The sequence below is a fragment of the Echinops telfairi genome, unplaced genomic scaffold (assembly GCF_000313985.2).
Source record: "Echinops telfairi isolate 266 unplaced genomic scaffold, ASM31398v2 ScPeMD7_11;HRSCAF=52, whole genome shotgun sequence".
NCBI lineage: Eukaryota > Metazoa > Chordata > Mammalia > Afrosoricida > Tenrecidae > Echinops > Echinops telfairi.
This window is the reverse complement of record NW_022103908.1, coordinates 40,684,592-40,707,301: the sequence shown is the minus strand read 5'-3', so window position 1 is coordinate 40,707,301 and position 22,710 is coordinate 40,684,592. Positions and strand designations below refer to the sequence as shown.

The following is a 22,710-nucleotide window of genomic DNA, read 5'->3' as shown; positions in this document are numbered from 1 at the left end:
TGTCAATGGACTTATTTACTAAGTATCTTTTTGTATCCTTGATTTTTTTTTGCCCAGCATTGTAAGATTCATTCATGTGGCATGAAGTAATTCTGTTTAGTGCTATGGTGTACTGTACTGTGTGACTATACTCTAGGTTGTTGATCTACTAGTGTGATGAACAAAGTGGGTGATGCCATTTGGAGGCCTATGGAATGATTCAGAGGGAACTATAAGAGCACATGTGTATACTTTATTCTGGATTATGGGTGATAGCACAAAATATTTTAATTGCCACGGGGCACTGAGAAATTTTTTTCCCTTGAAAAGTAGACAATTGGCCAAATAATTTTGCGAACCTAAGATCTATTCTTCCAGGAGCCCTGGTGTCACAGTGGTGGCACACTGGGCTTCTAGCCATAGTTCAGAATTTCAAAACTGCCAGCCACTCTGTGGGAGAAAGACGAGCTTTTCTACTTCCATGAAGAGTTAGTCTTGGAAACCCATAAGGGGCAGTGCTACACGGTGTCTGTGAGTCCGAATGGACTTGGTGTCAGCGAGTTGTGTTCTTTCGGGGTTTTTATTTTATTGCATCATCTATTCAGTGTTGATGGATATGTTTATTGTTTTCTAATTTTAAGCTATTATAAATAGTAGTCTTATGAGCATTCTTGTACATGTGTGGTTTTTTTATAATGCATATTGGAATAAGTGACAAGGTATTGCTACTAGAGTTCAACTGTTAATGCAAACAAAATGTGTTTGACCATGTCTCTGTGATCAGTGGAAAGCTACAAATTCCCTCAGGACTAACACTTGTCTCGGCTCTGTTAGGCTCCTTTCAAAAAGGGATACTTTGTGTGCCATGGAAAAAACGTTATTTTGAGGTCAGGGCTAATGGAAGATTTTTTTACAAAACTCAGGCCGACCTTTTCCCAAATCATTGAAGCTTTGCAGCAAGTGTACAGGAATACTGCGCCACCTAAGGCCTTATTGATGAGCCAAGAAGGGGAAGACTATTAACTTTGACAAATGAAGAAATCGGATGGCATCCAGAAATTGATGGAAGACGACCACAGAATTATGCTGGAGAATAGCTGAAGCAGGGCTACCGCATGTTTCGGCACTTTCAATCTTACGTCAATATTTTGATCCCAGCAGGCTTTTGGCTGGATGGTGTCAGAAGATTTGCGTGAAGGTCAACTAACTCAAAAGAGCTCATCTTCCCATCAGTCAGCATTCATGATCTCTAGGAATGCATTCATGGCCTCTCTACTATGTTGTTTCCATTTAAGACCTTGCTTGTTAATTCAACTGTTATCATTTGTGGAATGCTCATTTCTGTAACTACTAAATAGTCCTGAGTTGGCTTATGGACTAACTGAACAGTGACATATTTACAATATTGACATTTTTTTGTATTTAGCAAGATATCTAATCAGTGTGACTTGCCATGACACCCCATTTCCTGATTCTCAAGAATGCTCTGAACGAATGCATAATCACATCGCTCCTACTGAATTGGTTTTGCAGGTACTCTTTGAGCACATCAAACTCTTCTATTGCTGCTCTGCTCTGTGCCCTGTACCCACACTTCCCAGCTCACAGCACTGATAACCGGTGAGTCTAGTGATAGTTCATGAGAGATTCATGAGAATATGGATTTCAAAGTGATATTTTTTAAATTCGCTAAGGGCATAATGTATATTTTGGTTTTGTGTTAGAAAAGCCAATGGATAAAGCTGCAATGGTTTTTTTCTTTTAAATGGTGAAAATAATAATGTATTGACCACGTTAACTATGTTGGAAGTAGTGTAACCCAGAACGAGTTGTTTTATTTGGTGTTAATACCTACTCTAGGACTCATTTCTAAAGTAGCACTGCTTTTTGAACATTCTTGTCTTCCTGACTCCTAGCTTGTGAAAAATTTCTCTTACAGAATTTTACATCCAAAGAGAGCTTTGGATATCTGATGATGTAACTTTTTTGCAATTCTCAAATCTGTAGGGCTTCTCTAAACCCAAAAGTAGACAGCCCCCTCCCCGGCCAAAAAATGATCTTTCTGGGGAAAATTGCCCAGCAAAGAGTAGTAGCCCAGGGAAGCTAAAGACTGTACCTTTTGTGCGATGGTGTAGTTCTGAAGAATCCTCAAATTAGTGAGAATATTTTATATCTGTTTCTTTTCCTCTCTGTCTCTCATTCATACATGATTACTGAGAACTTTTATCTAAATGATACACCCTATTTCCCCAAAGATAAGACAGTGTCTTATATTAATTTTTGCTTCCAAAGATGCGCTAGGTCTTATTTTCAGGGGAGATCTTATTTTTCCATGAAGAAGAATATGGTATACACATTTATTGTTGAACATCAAAAAAGGAAATTTATTACCTGTACACGGTACGGTAGTAGTTCTCATCACAAACCAGCATAACCAGACAAACTGTGAATCCTACAGTATCAAGAATGTCTAATTGTGAGTCAGCCAGACTCCGTCAGGGCAGAGCAAGCAGCAGGTGGCAGCTTGTCCTGGCGGTGGCTGTGCGGTGGCGCCCGCTGCTACAGTCCAGAGTCCAGAGGTAAGGTAGCCTGAGGGGGCCTTATTATCGGGGAGGTCTTAATTTTGGGGGATGCCTTATATTTAAGTGAGAGGCAAAACTGTAAGTAGGTCTTATTTTCGGGGGATGTCTTATTTTCGGGGAAACACGGTAGAAAGTACAAGAAAAACAAAATGCAGCAGAAGAGCAGAGACAGGTTAGCAGTGGCTGTGAGCAGTAGACTCTAACCATGCAAAAGCGTTCAGGTAATATAGAAGTGCTGCGTCTTGTAGCACAAAGAACTACTGACACTTCAGGGGTTTAGATTTTCCAGAAGTAGTAGCTCTCTGCTGTACATGGAGGGAAGAGAAGACACTCGTTCCATGTGTCCCAGCGACGTCTGAGACAGTGTCACCTGAGGCACACTTACAGCAATCTGCTCAGAGAGCTGTCCTTGCCAAGAGCAGTAGAGTGTATCACCAGTGATAGGTTATCGTTATAGACAACTGTTTTACAAAAGTAGTCTCATCTGAAGTCTAAACTGATGATCGGTGCAACATAAAAATATTGTTCCTAATTTGATGCAACTTTGACATAGACCCCATTGCCTATCAATTTGAGGAAGATTGTTTAAAATTGCTAAAGCTACCACTCCGATATTGATGGACAGTGTTAATTGGTTTTAAAACCAAAAATATAACTCACTGCTATCGAGGCAATTCCCAATTCATAGCAACCTTATAGGCCAGAGTAGAACTGCTCTATAGGGGCTTCCACGACTGTAAGTCTTATTGGGGCAGCCACTATTGTAAGCAAAGCAGTTTGGTGCTAAGCACCAAGGACTTTTATGTAACTGAAAAATACCAGTCTTTCCCGACCTTGATGATTGTACTTTTAAGAGATGATAGAAATGGATAGATTTGGGGTGGGCATAAGGAGGTGATTTTCTACAACTATAATTAAAAAACAAAGTCTCATTTTGTATGTTTTATGGGTTTTTTAATATGAAAACTCAGTGTTTAAATTCTAACCTATCCACTGCTATTAATAAGTAATTTTGATGAGAAAAACGCATGATACTCATTTTACCTTTTTTAATGGAGCCCCCTTTGGACGAGCCTTGGTGGTGTAGTGGTTACACGTTGGCCTACTAACTTCAGGGTCAGCAGTTTGAAACCACCAGGTTATCTGCGGGAGAAAGATGGGACTTTCTACTCCCATAAAGAGTTGCAGTCTCAGAAACTCACAGGGGGCACTTCTACCGTATCCTGTAGGGTCACTATGAGTCGGTATTGATTTGATGGCAGTGAGTTTTTGGTTGATTTTTCAAGGGTCTCTGTGTGTGTACTTGTGTATTAATGTGTACATATAGGAGAGCTTTACTATCTGAGCAAATGGGTACCTTTTCCCTGATGCCACACCAATGCTTAACAAGTAGAAATGCATCCCCCCGAGAAGGTGAAATGATAAGCTGATGTTGAACACACAGATATTTGAGAAGTAACTAGTTATAAGCCAATGACTGAGTATTTTGATGTTAATACCATTTTTACTTACCTATAAAAACTCTTTTAACTGTGAGAACTCAGATAACGAATGCTTGGATCAAGGATCATCCATATGTAATCTTTTCAAGGGAATGTCTTCATTAAAAAAGCTTTTTTAAACAGTTTTCTTGACATGTGATTCAGTCATATAATTGAGTGGTTTAAATTAGAGTTATGCCGTCATCACCACGATCGTTTTAGAGCAGTTTCTTCTTTCTTGTACTCATTATTGTGAATTCCCATTTCCCTCGAGCCGCCCCTGCCAGAGCTCAGTTTCTCTCTCTAGATTTACCTAGTTCTTACTTTCTAATTGCATCTCATTGTCCTCAAGGGTGGTACCCATTGGAAGACGTGACCCCAGCTTCGTCTCCTTCCAGGAGAGCTCATGTTGCCGTCAGTGTTTCTCATGCCCTCTCCTCTCCTGTTCTGTGGGCAGGTATCATCTCCAGGCTCTCCGGCACCTGTACGTCCTGGCTGCAGAACCCAGGCTGCTAGTGCCCGTGGATGTAGATACAGACACACCGTGCTATGCTCTATTAGAGGTTACCTACAAGGTAACTCCTCCCATTGGGATTTGCTTATAATTTTGTTAACACCCATTTATCTCTCCTTGAAACAGGTAAAAATATGTCACAAGCTTTATTCTTTGAAAGGTGGCAGTTGGAGTCCCAACTGGTGGTGCGATGGTTAAAGTAAAATTCTGCTGCTTTGAGCCCACCAGCCGCTCAGGCAGTCTGCTTCCATAAAGATTCACCGTCCTAGAAACGCTATGGGGCAGCGTTGCCGTAGTCAGGGTTGACTCCGTGGCAGTGAGCTTGGGCTAGTGGTAATGGTAATGGCTTTGTGCATTTCCTGTGTCCCTTGAGCTGATCAGTGAATGATGACCCGCACTATAAACAGTGGGAGAAGGAAAAGCACCTTCACATCAGTTTGAAATGTCATTATACTTCTTTATGTTCATGCTGTATAGCTTTGGGGTCTGAGTTCAAGTGGGTGGCACTTTAACTTCATTTTTAGAAGAGGAAATCCCAAAGTTCTTGTGCATCCTTTGAAGCCATTTAGGCTTACCTGTTTTGATTGGCATATCATTTTTGGGAATCATTGACTGTCCTTTTGCCCTTGTAAGTTTGTTGTTTGAAATTGTCCATCTAACTTTAATAGCTGATAACAACGTTCTAAAAGGTTAATTGGGTTGTATAATTGAGTTATATATTCTTGCCCGCACAGAGCTTTAAAGTCTGAATATTCATGTATTTAATGAGAGATCTTCAATATAAGATGTAGAATAGATTACAAGTCATTTATCCTTCCTGGAACCAGCAGATTGTTAAGTACCTTCTGAGTATCCATAAAGGAGCCTTGTGGTATATTGGATTACTTGTTGGGCTGCTAACCTCAAAGTTATCAGTTCAACTCCACGAACCACTCCCAAGACAGAGGAGGCTTTTCTGACCCCTTAAAGATTTACAGCCTCAGAAAACCCGACGGGCCAGTTCAACTCTGTCCTATAGGGTTTACTGTGAATTGGAATTGTCTAGATGGCAGGGAGTTTTGTGTATTCGTGTGTGTAAATGATGTTATCATCTTCCCTAAGGGACCTTCTGTTCATTGGGGAGACTGGGGTGGATGCAATAAGAAGGAGACCTGGAGGTTTGTTTAGCTGCTGGGCTGTGATCTGTATGGTCAGCAGTTTGAAACCACCAACAGCTACGCGAAAGTCTGGGCTTTTTACTCCCATAAATAATTACAGTTTCAGAAACCCATGAAGGGTCGCTATGAGTCAGCATTGATTTGATGGCAATAAGTTTATATTTGGGGGTGGGAGGCGGAGTATGGTGTGAGTAATTGAGGATGTCAGTGGAATGCATGGGAAATTGATGAGAAGTGTCTCCCTCCAGGTGTGGGGACTGGGGAGCCTGTTTCCATGGACACAGTGTTTAGACTACAACTTGCCAGTGGGATGGGCATGTAGCCAGTTCAACAACCCAGAGGCCTATGTTCTCTGGCATGTGAAGTGCAAAGTTTGAAGTGATGGGAGGAAATTCAGGCCATGAAAAGGAATTTAGATTTTAGTCTTTTCAAGTCTTGAGCATCAGATAGGATTTTATACAATGTAGTAGTTTAACAAAAGAAGCAAACAAAAGTTCAAATTCACTGTCATTGAGTCAGTAGCAACTCATAGCAACCCTGCAAGGTAGAAATGCCCCAGTGAGTTTAAGAGATAACTGTTTGGGGGAGCAGAAAGCTCTTTCAAAACAAAAAAAAAAGAAAGCTCTGTCTCTGAGGAGTGGCTGGTGGTTTCAAACTACTGATCTTACAGTCAGCAACCCAGAGCATAACCACTATGCCACTAGGGCTCCCAATAATTTAACAGTCTTTGTACAAACTGTAGGAGAGGAGTGTGTGTAGCGCTGAGATGTTTTTCCTTTGTAGCTTCTCCTGACTACATTGTGAACTGTGGTTTTTTATATTTATAAAGGGCACTCAATGGTATGAGCAAACCAAAGAAGAATTGATGGCTCCTACCCTTCTTCCAGAACTCCACCTTTTAAAGCAGGTGAGTTGGATGTGATTTAGGAAGATCTGTTCACAGGATGAATTCAAATAGAGTAGCATGCGTAGCATTAAAGATAGCCAAAGCCCGTGCCTTACTGGTGTTCTGTGTTAATGGGAAAGCAGCAGGAGGGGTGCAGTCATGAAGAGTGGAGACTGTCTGTAATTGGGGAGCTTTGTCTCAAGGCTAGCCGACCTCGGAGCATGAGTCACAGTTTTGCTTGGAAACGGAGCTTCCTAGCTTCTTGATGCCTGTGTCTAGCTCAGTTTTCGCATTTCCTTTAAGAAGCGTGGGTTCCGTTTCATCAGCTCAGCACTTCTTTCAGCTTTGTCTTGACCGTGTTTGTATTTATCTCGGCAGATTACAGTTAAAGGCCCAAGGTACTGGGAACTGCTTATTGATTTAAGCAAGGGAACACAGCATTTGAAGTGAGTATATTGATGTTCTCAGATATATCAAAATGAATAGAAGTGTTAAAAGATGAAGATATAAAGTATAGGTCATTATCTAGAGTGCTCCTTGTCACTCTGATATCAGCTAGCAGGGCATGGTTGAATAAAGTAATCTATTTTTTAGAAACAAGGTTTGTATTAGAAAATCAAATTAATTTTGAGACTAAATTGAAATATTTATATTTATTCAAAAACTGGAATTAAGTTGACAATAATGATATCTTTTGGGACAATAATGTAAGACTTTTTAAAAAAGGTTTACGTAGATTGCCAAAGGGAGTTTTGCAACAGTGAATATTTCTTAGACCATTTCTGTTTCATCTGCACACCATTCTCTTTATAGAACATCCTCATAAATGTAAGATCACATTTTGGGTAGAGTTAGTTTGCTTTTGTGTACAAGTTATAATATGTACAAAGAATGAACAGTTTTATACCTTTCATAATGTGCAAATTAAAAATGAACACATCTGTAAATGTGTTTTTATAGTTTTGTCCCAATTTATATTCTAACTCTCTATATAATATTTTCTCTAATTATTCCTGTACACTTACAGCACTGTTTTCTTCTGCTGCGAACCAGTCAGTCCATATTTAATAATTCTTAAGTTTCTTGCATAGTGCCAGATGATACCAGGAGTACAAAGATGTGTACGACAAAATACTGCCTGTGACACATATTTTAGCTGCTAGTCAAAATGCCTTTTCATTTCACCCATTCCATGAAGCTGGACACCAATGACAGGTAGCACTTTATTTTAGGCTTTCTCCTAGGCACACAATTACTTGTGGACACTGTGCAAATAATCGTATGCCTTCGTTGGAAATGGTTTTCATAGGAACATGGCATCAGAAAGCACTGTTTTCCTTCCAGAACTACAAACATTGCCTCATATGAAATTCATTCTTGCTTTCTTTCAGATCAATCCTTTCCAAGGACGGGGTTTTATATGTTAAGCTCAGAGCTGGTCAGCTGTCCTACAAGGAAGACCCCATGGGGTGGCAGAGCTTGTTGGCCCAGACTGTTGTTAACAGGAACTCTGAAGCTCGGGCTTTTAAGGTAGAAACTGAAGGATGAGAGGGGATAGTTCCAAATCCCGCTGCCCCCCCAGAGCACATGCTTCTCTGGTTTTGCTTATGATGTCTGTAAGCAATCTGCTTCCCTCTCTCATCGCTGCAAGTTGTAGAGGTCATGGGTCTGCAGCAATTTTAATAAAGTAAGATTCACATTTTAGTTTAATTATTTTATTTACTATTCTTCAAATCAGTCAAGGTCTGTGTAAATCACACCTAAAAATAGGAAAAGATTTTGGTGCTTACATTTTGGTAAGGGCAAAGTTAGAAGTAGCAGTTTGATTTCAATTCACATTACATTTTAGATCAGTAATTTATGTCTGAGCTTCTTAATAGTCCCTGGCTTTAAATATACAGAGGGGCTTCAAAGGTTAGTGGAAAAGTTTCATTATCTTTTCATTACATTGGGAGGAAGGGGAGACTTTTCTATTCCTGTAGAGTTACGGTCTGGAAACCCACGGGGCGTCCGACTTTGCCCTGTAGGTCACTGCAAGGCAGCATTGACTTGAGGGCAGTGCATTTGGGGGGAGGGGCCTTGTTTGTCCCATTCATTCTTGAAGCCTTCTCATATGTGGTTGATACCAGTGAATTGTATTTGGTCATGTTCAGTATATGATCTCTGAAATACTTTTAAAGGATTTTGGACCAAGAGTCACTTAAATTGGCACTGTTGCTTCTCACATAAAGTAGAGGCCCTCTCAAAATACAAATCTAGTGTGCAAAGAAAATAAGCTTGTTTGGATTTGCGATTAGATGGGGAAGTAATACAAAAATTGAAATCATCCTGATTTCATATATTTTGGGAGTTCAGAAGTAAAATGATGAGGGCAATGAATGTACAAATGTGCTTTACACAATTGATGTATGTATGGATTGTGATAAAGAGTTGTATGTACCCCTAATAAAACGATAAAAAAATAATATAAATAAAACTTGATGGGAAATGTTACTACTTTTATATTCCATTTTCATTCTTGAACTTTAATAGTCTCTGTCTCTACCTTATTAGTACAGTTTGCTTTTTAGTCAATGAAGGGAAAGAAAAGCTTGTTTTGGGGTGGGTTGTGTAGGAAAAATGCTTTTTGGTAAATTAGTAGCTTGTGCCAAGTTGTGCAAAAAGCTTCTTGTAACTTCTCAGCAGTTAAAGGTTGATGAAGATTGGCACCACCTGGATTTTATGGTAACAATGTGTGAAAAAAGGGAGTTGGTCTTAAAACTATGAGGATTATCATGTGAGCAGTAAGGGACATAGCCTTTTGTAATATCATTTGCATTTGCTATTTGGTTATTTTCTAGCCAGAAACTATATCAGCATTTACTTCTGACCCAGCACTTCTGTCATTTGCTGAATATTTCTGCAAACCAACTGTGAACATGGGTCAGGTATGTATTACATGAGAGGACTTTAAAATTCTTGTGGAAAAATTCTACCTTTTAGTTCCATTTTCTCGTGGCCATTTTGAAACCCCTTTGTATGGCTTGCTAAAACTCCAGAGCTAAATTTGTTATTATGTCTACCTATGGATTGCCAGAAAACCTACAATATTTGTATCTATTGCAGAAGATTGATGACATCATTCTGATGCACTTTTAATTAGAAAGATGGTTTTTACTTGGCAAATACAGCTTTTGGTAGTCTCAACTGTTACATTCAGTAAGTTCTAAGTTGATCAAAGAAACACCTGAAATAGCCTCAGACACACTGTTTTATAGGTGACGTTTCCTGTGGTCCACTCTTAAACTAATCTGTATTTTCAACGTTTCCCACCACCCTTCTTTTATTGTCACATTATTTCATTCACTTTGTTTTCTATTGATACTATAATCCTTGTTTCTGTTGCTCATAAAACTGTTCTCTTTAGGATTTAAAGGGTGCTTGCCAGGTCTTTGACTTAACCCTCCATTGTACACACAGACTGGATTTAGGAATTAAATGGTCTGATATTGATTGCCTTTGCCTACGAGTATGTGGGGTATTGGGTAAACTTTCAGAACCTCTCCAAGATTCAGTAATGCTGAAGAATGACCCGTGTGCACTGGAGTAGATGTGTATTAGCTGTTGTTGGGTGCAGTGCTGTATATATATTTATATGTCTGTTAAGTCTAGTGGACTTAATAGTGTTATTCATTTCCTTTGTTTCCTCTTAGATCTCCTTTGTAGATAATTCTGCCCAATATTGATAGCGATGTGTTGAACTTTCCAACCATTGTTGTAGTACTGTCTTATTTCTTCCTTAAATTCTATCAAGGTGTGCTTTATACCTTTAAGTGCCCAGTGTTGGATGTTAACGTTCCTCCATTAACTGACGCTTTTATCTCACTACATGATGTCCGTCTCTATCCCTGCTAGTCCACGTTGTTACTTGGATTTCCACCCTGCACTCTTGTGCCTATTTTTTTGCATGGAGTATTTTTTTATCCTTTCACTTTCAAGGTATTTGTGTTCTCAAGTGTAAGGTGCATAAACGGTGTGCAGTTAGATCATGTTTCCTCGAATCCATTCTGCCACTCTCTCATTGGAGTACTTCATTGTAAGTACTGATAAGGATGGCTTCTGTCATTCTGTTATTTCCAGGTTGTGTGAGGTAAGCCTTCTTTTTCTTTCTCCTTCACTATTGCTTACTTTTGTTTGTTTACTGGAGTGAGCCTTTCTCTCTTTTTAAATATCTTTTTTGTATATTTTCCTAGTGATTACTATCAGTATTACAACTTGTATGTATAACATTCTTGGGCAACATGATACCACCTTATCTTTAGTGGCATACCAGAAATACTATATTTTTACCATTCTACCACCACTCCTCTTTGTGTTGTTATCACGATTTATGTCTTTATGTATGTATGTATATGTATGTGTGAACATATGTACTTATATAATGTATGTATGACTCCTTGCCTGTTAAGTTACTCTGTTACCCACCCTTCTATTATCTGACTAATTAATGTCTTCATGTTTTATGCGCTCTACAAAATAATTTCATCCTTTTATGTATCTGTTATTAAAAACAAAGGATACAAAACATTTAGGATTGTCAAACATGAATATCCCTTATTACTAGCTCTTATACTTGTCCATGCATTTCCCTTTATTGAGGACTTATCAATTTATTTAATGTGTAGCTTGGGCTGTGAACCGCAAGGTCAGCAGTTAAAAATCATTAGCTTTCTATTCCCATAAAGAGTTACAGTCCTGGAATCTATAGGGCAGGTCTTCCCTGCCCTGGAGAGTTGCTGTGAGTTGCAGATGACTCAGTGGAGTGAATTTGGTGTTCTGGTTTGGTCTTCCCCTCCATCTACTGAGCCCCGTATCTGTCATGCCAGTCTGGTGGGCATGAACTCTCTCAACGTGTGTTTGACTGAGATGGTTTTCATTTCACCTTCATTCTTGAAGGGTAGTTTCATGGGTTTAGTGTCCTGCTTGGCAGTTTTTTTCTTTTAGCACTTGAAATATATAATGTCATTACCTTCTGGCCTCCAATACTTCTGAGGAAAGATACAATGCGGCTTCATTGTGCGTGACTGTTTGCTTCTCATTCACTGCTTTCACGGTTCTCACTCTTTTATTTTGAGAGCCTAATGATGATGTGTCTTGGTATAGATATTTTGGGGTTTATTCTGCTTTTGCTTCGTGGATTTGCACATTCAAATTTTAGATGTTAGATGGGGAAATTTCCCATCATTATTTCTTCTCTCCTTCTCTCTCTCTGGTCTCCAGAATTCTCAAGATGAATATATATATATATATATTAAGATGAATATATTAAGTGTCTTGTTTTTGTCCTATAATTTCATCAATCTCTGCTCCTCAAATGACCATTCATGTTACTCTTCAGTTTCTGTAATTTTGATGACCTCCTAATTTGTTCATTCTTCCTTGTTTTTTAATGCGGTATGTGTGCTAAGATTTTGTAAAGATGTTTGTTTTTAATTCTTTATGTCACTCACTTTGGAGCGTAAGAATGATACGTGATAATTGCTAGCCAATTCTTGAATTTGAAATACACATTGATGTCTTATAAGATGCTTCTGATTTTTCCACAGAAACAGGAAATGCTGGACCTCTTTTCTTCAGTACTCTATGAATGTGTTACTCAGGAGACCCCGGAGATGTTGCCTGCATGCATAGCAATGGATCAGGTGTGCTTTGAAAGACCTTTCCAATTTTGATGAAATTTATCCTGTTTTTCAAGTGTCATGTTGATCAGTAAAGTTTCATATGTATTCATCCTTTTAGCTTCTCATTTGCTTTAAACTCTTTTCCACCTCACAGTGACCCTATAAGACAGGGTAGAACTGCTCCTGTGAGTTTAGTTATGCTTTGTGCTGGTAACCACAAGGTCAGAGGTTTGAAACCACCAGACAAGACGTTCTACTCCCGTAAAGAGTTACAGTCTCAGAAACCCACAGATTACAAAATTAGCAGGTAGTGATTTAGGAAGTTGAAACTCACTTTAAAATGTATTTTGTGTTGTAACTAAAAAGGCCTGAAGGGGTAATGCAGACACTGTGTAGCAGTTCCTAAAGCGCCCTTCTGGTCGCTGCTGTGAGTGCTTTGCAGCGCCCCAGAGACAAGCTGTTCGCAGCCGTCACTAACACCACATGCTGCAGCACCAAACCTGAAATGTAGCCGATGTATCATGTCTCCAATGAACTTTTATTTCTTTAGTAAAGAAAATCAGTCATGAACTTATCAATAGTATTGCATCTACCTTATCCCTGGGACCCCTGGCCAACCTGTGTAGCCCATCTGGTTTTCCAGAGGTAGTGCTTTGAACCATTTCATTCCAGTGTGACCCTCTGCTAGGATGTGCACTTTCTCTCCAGGTATACCGAAGCAGAATGTACAGTTTAACAAATCCCCATCGTTAGTTATTCATGAGAGTCACCTGATGATCTATATAGGAATCAGCTGGGGATCTTGTTAAAAGTAGCTTCTGATTAGTGTATCTGGAGTGGACTGCAAACTCTCAGCAGGGGAGGGAAGCAGAATACATCAGTTCAAAGCCTTGTCCAGAGGTGACTGGCTGTAGACTTGTAAGTCTTGATTATTTAGAGCCAGGGAGCCAAGAATGAGCCCACTTGTCTCCACTGCATTTACCTGAAAGCTGTTCACGTGGGACTGTACTGAAGAGAGTGAGCCATGTACCTGTACCGAGAGAAGGGCTTGTCTGGAAGGCCGAATAAGTTGCAACACGGAAGGATTCTCCAGCCTTTACTGATTTAATGAACCGTACTTTTATTTTTTCCCCCTATATTGTATGCATAATCACACAAAATATACCTTTATTATGACTGCTTACACCAGACCAAATTTTCAATGAGCTCCACAGTTTGAACTTACACTGTGCATGAACTACTCAACTATGTACAGAGAAGACTGATCTACTTTTGGAATGAAATTGGCATTCATGCCCTTCCTTTGTTCAGCTAGCTTTCAGGTTTTCTTTTTTTTAAAGATTTTTTTTTTAAATCGTTTTATTAGGGGCTCATACAACTCTTATCACAATCCATACATACATCAATGTGTAAAGCACATTTGTACATTCATTGCCCTCATCATTCTCAAAACTTTTTCTCTCCACTTAAGACCCCGGCATTAGGTCCTCACTTTTCCCCTCCCTCCCTGCTCCTCCCTCCCTCATGAGCCCTTGATAATTTATAAATTATTATTTTGTCACATCTTGCCCTGTCCGACATCTCCCTTCACCCACGAACCGTACTTTTAAAAGGCAACATGCTCTAGTACTAGTATACACCCCTGAAAAAGACATTGGAACAATTTCACCCTTTCATTCTCTTTCTTTTCAAGGCTATAAGAAGACTCGGGAGAAGAGAGATGTCTGAGACAGCTGAACTTTGGCAGATGAAGTTAGTGCTAGAGTTTTTCAGCTCCAGAAGCCCCCAGGAGAGACTTCAGAATCCCCCCGAGCGAGGGCTCTTCAGGAGCTCTGAGTTCCTCCCCGTTGTGAAGTGCACCATTGATGATGCGCTGGACCAGTGGCTGCAAGGTAGTCAGCGCATTGTAGCCTGTGTGCGGTTAAGATACCCTTGCTCAGCCTTTTCTGTTTCAATAAAACGAGAGAGATCTAAGTATACGTCAGAATGGCTACAGATTCAATATTTCCAGTTAGGTGAATTAGACTCTGATTATCTACTTCATCATCTTTCAAGAAGTATATTTACCCTGCTATACATATACATATGTCATGCAGAGAGTACATGAATGAATCCATTACTGAACACATGCTATTTTGCCAGCTTTTTATCTCTTGATAAGCACCGTTGCTCAAGTTGTTGTAGATTCTGTGATTTGCAAATCCTGTAGCACGCAGTATGGAGCCATGATAGTGAAGGGGGCTACACATGGAGCTGCTAATCATAAGATCAGTGGTTTGAGCTCACCGGTCACTCTGTGTGAGAATCCCTAAATGGGCAGGCTCCTCTGTCCTGTCGGGTTGCTGTGAGTTGGAGTTGACTTGCTGGAGTGAGTGTGGTTTTGGGTATAGTATCCTTGTAGTGGAACATTGGCCATGAGTAGAGCATTCCCTAGCTCAGTGCTCTCATTTACTCTCTCAGTGGGTTTTGGTGGTTCACAGCGTTGCCCTGAGTCTTCACCAAGTCTGACTTTCCACTCTTAATTCATCAAAATCATGTATTTCTTTTCTCTTGAAGAACCACAGTTTAAGAAACCTCTTAATGATGGGGTCTCCCCTCACCAGCAGTAGCAGTTGGCTGGGGCTGGAAGACAGTAAAGCCAACTGATTTCTTGGCTCTGCCTGTATTTTATGTCATCTGTTTTAGAACAAAACTGTTCTAGCCTGGACCACATTGAAGTCTCCCCACTAGTCTTCCTCCCTTCTAACTTTTCTATTCAGTTATCTGAACAGTCTTTAAAGAGTGAATCTATCCCAACATTCTTGCTTATCAAAACTTTTCCCAGGCTGCCTTTTCACTTGTGAGAACCTCAGTAAGTATTTTTATACTTGTTTTGGCCACAAGGCCCCCCCTGACTCCCTCACTGCTCACCAAGTACACTTGCCCTGCTCCGACCCTCTGAGCGCCTTCTCACCACAGGGCTGGTGACCATGCTGCTGCCCCTCCTTGGAGCCTTTTCCTCTCTCTCTTCATCTCCAAACCCCTGTTCTGACAACCACCATTTAAAGGCTTTGCTCCTTGTAGGTATTCCACGACCACACGACCTCAGCTAGCTTTCCCGCCATTTCTCTCTCATTCTCTGACCCCCCGCCCCAGGATCAAAACCAAAATGATTGACTGCTGGTAGCAGGCCTGACGTAACCTGATTTAAGCCATAAGGACTTGTATAAGCTTATATTCCTTTAAGTCTGTAGGCAAGATAAATCTTTTGGATTTACAAGGAGTTTCAGTGAGTCAGGTGGTGGTTATTTGACTGTGTAGTAGAAGCGGGTGGTTGCCTAAACTGGTTGTTCTTTAGAATTGTTGGTGGGCCCCATCTGTTGGCCTGCTGAGTCAGAAGATATATACTGGTATGTGTATACTGACATGTTGAAGGAAGCAGGGTCGGAAGCTTGAGCACATAGTACATTTTGTGAGTTTAGCAAGGATTCTAATAGGCATGAAAATATTAGGTTTTAAGGGCTGTAACATTTTTGTACTGTTTCATAACATCTGAAGTTCTAGAGAAAGAAGAAGTGTCTTAAGAAGACTGAGATGAGGATGTGTCCCCACAGGACTCAGTCCACCTCCACCTCTTCTCCAAATAGGAGTCTTTGATCTTGGTAGAGGACTGGGAGTGGCTAGGAGAGCCAACACCCCTGGTGCCCTCCCCTGGGTCACTCCTGTGTTTCTCCCACAGCTGGAGGAGATGTTTGTGTGCAAGCCTATCTCACTGAACAGCCGTGTGAAGAAGCCCAGCGGAGCATGCTGGCCTGTTTCCTGGTCTACCACTCAGTGCCAGCTCCCCGGCACCTGCCGGCCATTGGATTAGAAGGTAATTGCACATCTAATCCTTTATTAAAAGAGTTTTAAACCAGCTGCTCCATGGGAGAAAGTTGAGACTGTCTGTCTGCTCCTTTAAAGATTTGTAGGTTCAGAAATCCTACAAGGTTGCTATGAGTTGTACTTGATTTGATGACAGTGCGCTTGGGTGGGTGTTTTTTGTTGCTGTTTTGTTTGTTTATTACTGATGCAAGGAGCCCTAGTGGCACTGTCTGGTGAGTGTTAGATTGATAACTACAAGGTCAGATGTTCAAATCCACTAGCTGCTGTTGCAAGAGAAAGTTGAGTTTCTCCATTCCCGGAAAGATTGGCAGCTTTGGAAGCCCTATTTAGGGTTGCTGTGAGTTGGAATCCATTGATAGTAGTGTGTGGGAATGATGGCACCTGGCTCTATTTTCAGAATGTAGAAGCAGATAAGAGTTTGCCCATTAACCTAAATAACATGATTATTTATAAATGCTATCTCTTAAATTAGGATAGGAGAGAAAAGATTTTTGAGAATGATGATATTTTTCATCTACTCATTACACTTAAATTTTAACGTCATTACAGATTTCTTGCACTTTTTGGAAACCTTCACCAAAAAAGGCACCCTGGTGATTACACTCAAGGTCAGCAGTTCAAAACCACCAGCTGCTTCTCTCGAGAAAGATAAGGCTTTCTACACCTGTGAAAAGTTGCAGTCTCAGAAACCCCCAGGGCCTGTTCTACCTGACCTGCAGAGTCACTGCGAGTCGGAATTTACTCGTAGGCAGTGGGTCGTGGAGAGACTTCTGGTTTTGGTTAGGATGGAGTTGTTTGTACTGGACTGACTCTCCCACAAAAAAACAAATAGAAAAGTGGGACAAAATATATATAAGAACAGTTGAAAGTAGTTGTTCTCAACCTTCCTAATGCCGTGACCCTTTCATACAGTTCCTTATGTTATGGTGACTCCCACCAACCATAAAATTCTTTTCGTTGCTACTTCATCTCTGTAATCTTGCTACTGTTATCAATCAGGTGACTCCTGTGAAAGGGTTGTTCAACCCCCAAAGGGGTCGCGACCCACAGGTTGAGAACCGCTGCTTTAAAGGAATGGGTAGCACCCGTGCTGATAGGAAGGAACTAATGGGAAGCAAGAGTCCCCCAAAGAAAGGAAGCTCCTGGAGGAAAATCCCGATTTGCCCTAGTTTCTCCCCTGGAGGCTTTTGCTAACTCACATTCAAGACCTAAGACCCATAGCCCACAGCAGCAGGGCTGAGGGTGTTATGATTGGTGTTGTGATGGGGTGTTAATGATTGCCTGAAGCCTAGACAAGAGGAGCCTAACCTCAGGAGTGACAGTAGGGATAATACCTTAAAAACCTGGATGCTTTCTTCTCCTGAAACATCCATCAAATAGTAGCTTCCACAGGCGCAGGCAGGGTGAAACTTCAGGAAACAGCAGAAGCCAGAAGGCTAAAAAATGTAAGGCAGGATTTCAGCAGCATGGAGTCCAGGTCTGCCGAGGCCAACTGGCCCGGCGTCCCAGGTCTGCTGCTGAGGAACAACCTGGGAGGGGTGGGGGTGAGAGTGAGACAGGCCAGTCTTGAACTTTGGCCAGGGCCCAACCTGGGATCCGTTTTCACCTGCCTGACAGAAGAATTGTAACCGTTTGAGGAGGAAGAACACATCCAGAGCCTGTGCGATTCTAATACATAGTATTCAACAGCCAATGTCAGACATAGCAGATTTGAGACTAAGTAACGGAAAACCAAAAGGGAGAAAAAAATAATAAAAATAAACCTACCTATGTACAAATAAGCTTGATACAAGTGATGTATGGATTATTATAAGCTGTAAGAGCCCCCAATAGAATCATCTTTTAATGAAAAAAACAACAACAAATAAACAAACCTACATAGTACCTAGATATTCGAGTTACCAGTCTGAGGGTTGAGACTTGAGGTAACTATTAAATTTTCTAAGAAAAAAGGGGGAAAGGTAGTTCACCAGAAATCTGGAATCAAGAAAATAGAGTTAAAGGGAAATATAGAAATGGAATATGGAACCTCAGAACTGAAGAATGGATTATATGGGCTGGTTAGCATGTTGGCTGTGGGGTCAGTAGAAAGTCCACAGAGCAAGGCCCAGAGAAGTACGAATGGGAAACAGAAAAGTGCGTAAGGGGTACGTGGAAACGTCACACATCTGCGTTGGAACCCCAGAAGAATAGGAGTGAGATAATAGAATAGCGGCAATGCTTGAGGCAGCAAAGGCTAAGAATCTTCTACATGCCCCCTTAGCACGGTGAAGGCAATGAAAGCCATCCCTGGTCCCATAATGGTCAAACCACTGAAAACCAAAGGGGGACGGAAGGTTTGAGGCACAGAGGACGTCCTCCCATCGGGATGAAGTAACGAGGACCCAGCTTGCTCCTCTCTCCGAGACAACCCAAACCACCACTGTCAGGACGGAATAGCACAGGCTGAAAACCCTGGTAGTCCACTGTGGGGTCCGTGGGAACTTAGGCATGATAACAGATGTAGTGAACTTGAAGTCATACTAGAAAGTTTCCAATATGAAATCTAGAAAGATAACTGAAAAAGAAGCCGAACTGTGAGCTCTGAAGTAAGCTGCCACAAGTCATAGACCTGGCTTGCATCTTATTGGAAGAGAAGAGGAGAGAAATGGGATGACAGAAAAAATTCGAAGACCAGGCTTACTGGTTGGATAGGGGCTCATGGGACCCCCCAAACGATGGCCCTTCGACACCCTTTAAACCTGGAACTGAACTCAGCCTTCTTAGCTCAATGTTCAGCAAACAATGAGTCTCTCAGGTGAACAGTAACACCAGGGACACTCAGCTATTGGAGATGCAAAGGGCAGCAGTGGCCAGGGAGGCAGGAGGGGACACAGTCCACGCAAGGAGGATTGGGAAGAGTGCTGCTACACTGTGGAATTGCAGTCAGGGTCCCCAAACTATTTGTTCTGTAAACTTGCACCCAAATCATAATAAAAAGTGCTTTTAAAAAATCGTAAAGTAGGGAAACATAGTTACAACTATAGTAGCTAAATACATTTTAAATAGGAGCTAAAATGGAATCATAAAAATACTTTGTCCAAAAGAGCCAGAAGAAGAAGAAAAGGAGAACAGATAGGGCAAATGGAAAAGAAAAAGCAAGACAAGAGAGTTAACCTTAGCCTCATCAGTAATCCATTCTGTGTAATGGTCTCTTAGCTTCCACGGGCTGTCTCATCAGCACGCTGGAGTTCCCTTCTCTTTCTATTTGTGGTCGGTGTTTGGGTTTCTTTGAAGTCGGGGAATACTGTGGAGTATCAATTACGGAGGTAATCTGTCTTAATTTCTGGTGTGGTTTATTAACATTTAATTTCCAACCTGACTGGCAGAGCCGATAGAAGTGATGACGCTCTTCGTATTCTGTGCAGCAGTTGAACTTATTCTTGTATTAGTCACACCTTTACCAGAAAGCCACTCTGTGATATCAGAAGGCCCTCTCTGTTTTATTTTCTCTAAAGTATTGAGTGCATGGATTAAGAATTACAGTACTAGAAAGTTTTCTTTTAAAGCGTGTAATCATCGAAGGTAGGTAGGTACCTTGGCTATACTTGTTCGTAATTTTAAATTCAGTTATAGGACCCTTTCATAAGTACAGAATGAAAACACTCAATCTTTAATCGCGCCCGTTTTCGAGTGTGCACGAGGGAAATTCAACATGAATTTGTTCCGAGCTGTCACCTCTCCTCCCCGTTCTCTCCCCAGGGAGCACCAGCTTTGCGGAGCTGCTGCTCAAATGTAAACAACTGAAGATGCCCGTGCGCGCTTTGCTCAGACTGGCCCCGTTGCTCCTTGGAAGCCCGCAGCCGATGGTGATGTGATGACAGCTGGTGGCACACCTGACTCCCGCGCAGCGTGACCCGACAGGACAGCTGAGAACCCATGCTGACTGTGGTAGGACGGTGGGGCGAGTGGTGCAGAGCTCAGTGTGTCCTAATGTCCAGGCCCCAGAGATGACCGCGTTGACGTTGTATGCTAGAGAAAAGTAAGGGAAAGTTACTTTTGTAAATAAAGACTTTCTGTTTTGTTTTCAAGACCCTTGCTGATTGTTTTATTTTGCAGTTTCAAAGGCTGATAACAGTGGCAGGGGCTAAAGTGGGTATTGATTTTAAAGTCTGAACCACGGTGATTCAGGTAAATAATGAATTTATGCTAAAAAAAATACAAAGTTTTAATAAGCTAGGTAAGAAAATTTTATTTTCTGCAACAAGGGAACTTTTAAAAATTTCCTAAAATGTCACAGCTGTGCTCTGTCCAAAATATGTTTGTTTCACGTGGTAGGGGAAAGTCACTTCAACAACCAGAAGGTACACTTTTTAAACCCAAAATGAGTCATTTTGTAAATCAAGGCCATATTTCTACTGCAGTAGATGCTGAAATGGGGTGAGGTTCAGATCAGACAAATGTCCATAAAACCCTCCGCAGTGCAGGTCTGGAGTCTGCAGATGGCTGAGTGGGAAGGCTGCAGGGAGACCCAGCAGCCATCAAAACTGCCCTCCCCACCTTCACATTGAACTCTGCAGGGTCCTCAAACCTGGTCCAAAACCGGCCCCAACCTGTCTTCTGATGAGAAATTTTTGGACTGCCAGTGTGCTGGCTAAAGGACTGCTCCTCAGTTCACTCTAAGGCGAGGCTGATGCTTCTCGACTTAAATTTGGTTTCCTGAAGAGGATAGGGTAATTTCACATAGCGCCTCCCCAATGGCAGTAACTCAACTAGAAATGGAGGGCCGGACCAGTAAAGCCATCTGTACAGGGACCGTTGCGCTTTACCAGAGACCTAGCATTGGCTTATAGCGAAGTCAGAGGTCAGGGCAGAAACTGGGACAACCTGACCCAAGGAGATGGACTGATTAAAGAACAGGGTTGCTTCTGGGGACAAAGCCAAAGACTTAGCTGAGTGACCTGAATGATTTGGGACTGGCCGCCTTTGCGTCACGCTTGCTGAGGGATAAGGCACAAAGGTGTGAGTGGGACATTTGTGCCGGGTCCTGGTTCTGGGTTTGCAGCTCACGGCCGCCCTGCGGAAAGAAAGGACACCTAGGTCCAACTATTCTCACCCCAGTCCTTGGCAGCGGGGCCCGGGTGATGCAAATCATTAGAACTCTGATCCTACCCAGCTGGACTGTTCTGGAGAACTTAAGAAGAAAGTACTAAAGCCTAATGAGAGAAGCAACTGTATTACCTCCCAGGAGTATTACCTCCCAGGAGCTTTTGATGGGGCCAGATGTTCTCTGTACTACTTGACCATGAGGTCCCTGGGAAACCTTACATGTATTGAAAACTGTGTGGCCAAATCAAACTGAGAAGAAAGAGGTGAAGAGCTAAGACCATTTGGGTCTGGCAGTTGCAGTGATTTTTACGGTGAGAGTTTCAGTCACAAAGTTCCCTATCTAAAACAGCCGTGCCTGTGAGGGCAGTGGTGATTCAGGATATAATTTTCACTCTCCATCGCAGAGAGCCAGGTTTTGATTCCTGGCCAGGACACCGCCTGCCCAGTCACTGGATACTTGTGTGTCCTTTTGATGCTCAGCAGGTTTCAGGGGACCTTCTACCTGAGCTGGATGAGGGAGAAAGGCCTGGTGAACTTTTTCCCCCCCAAAAGCAGTCAATGAAAACTTTGTGGAACACAGCTGTCCTGGTCCAACCTGTCAGCAGCTGATGGCAACGCAGAGCTGTAGAACCTCAACATGATGTGGCAAGTCAAGCTGCAGAGGATTCTGAACCTAAGTTTTGCACAGTGTCTACACTCATTTCGTGTGTGTCTACATGATGCATCGCCTTCTCTTGTCTTCAAAACCCAAACTAAACTCACTGCCATCTAGTCAATTCCAAGTTGGGATGACCCTAGAGGGCAGGGTAGAACTGCTGTGGGTTTCTGAGGCGGACTCTATGGGAACGGAAAGCCTCCTCTTTTCCTGTGTTGGTTTAAACTGCTGACCTTTCGGATCGCAGCCCAGCTCCTAACCACTACACCACCGTCACATCTTTAATCAACACAATAGAGCTGGCTCTTGCTTTGAGAATGTCTGGAAATAGTTTTCTTTCAGTAGTGCTTTCAGATTTATTAGTATAAAAATATGACTGGTCTTGGTCGTATTTCCTGTTTTATATTTGTATTCGTTTGTATTTGTATTTGTTTGTATTGCATGTCTTCTTTAGATAAGGTTCCAAGCGCAACTCCCTGCAATAGAGCTCAGCCCCTCCTCCCTTCTTGTTTTCTCCCCTTTCTAGCCCCTCCTCCCCTTTGGTCATCTTCCAGACCTTTCCTTGGGTCTTCCTTCTGGGTGCCCTAGGCCTCTAAGCTGCTTCTTGGGTGTCTCCGTTGAGGCTCTGACTTTGGCAGCACTGGGTGCCCTTGGGTTCCCCATCCAGGTTATTGGCAGACCCTTCCTCAGGCAGCAGGGGACCAGTGGAAGACTGACCCCATTGCTCCCTTTGGCTGACTTTGCTCTCCAGGTGCCGGCTGCTGTGGCCCTGGCTCCCCCTGTCAGACCCTAGAGGGCCCAGGAAGCTGGAGATAGCTGCTTCTTTGTTGGCAGGTGGGGGGGG

At 41.9% G+C, this 22,710-nt stretch overlaps 1 protein-coding gene across 4 annotated transcripts in view; it reads left to right on the top strand.

Annotated features, from left to right (window-relative positions):
- Positions 1-20,193, top strand: part of ANAPC1 (anaphase promoting complex subunit 1) — a 99,455-nt gene extending 79,262 nt beyond the window's left edge. For all 4 annotated transcript variants that reach the window (XM_045287104.1, XM_004707932.2, XM_045287103.1 and 1 more), the window contains 10 exons: positions 1,513-1,599; positions 4,500-4,617; positions 6,543-6,620; positions 6,978-7,045; positions 7,991-8,129; positions 9,440-9,526; positions 12,185-12,280; positions 13,953-14,151; positions 15,978-16,112; positions 19,865-20,193. In XM_045287104.1, the coding sequence (XP_045143039.1) occupies positions 1,513-1,599; positions 4,500-4,617; positions 6,543-6,620; positions 6,978-7,045; positions 7,991-8,129; positions 9,440-9,526; positions 12,185-12,280; positions 13,953-14,151; positions 15,978-16,112; positions 19,865-19,980 (1,123 nt within the window). In that variant the 3' untranslated portion in view covers positions 19,981-20,193. The remainder of the gene's footprint in view (positions 1-1,512; positions 1,600-4,499; positions 4,618-6,542; positions 6,621-6,977; positions 7,046-7,990; positions 8,130-9,439; positions 9,527-12,184; positions 12,281-13,952; positions 14,152-15,977; positions 16,113-19,864) is intronic.
- Positions 20,194-22,710: the final 2,517 nt, after the last annotated feature.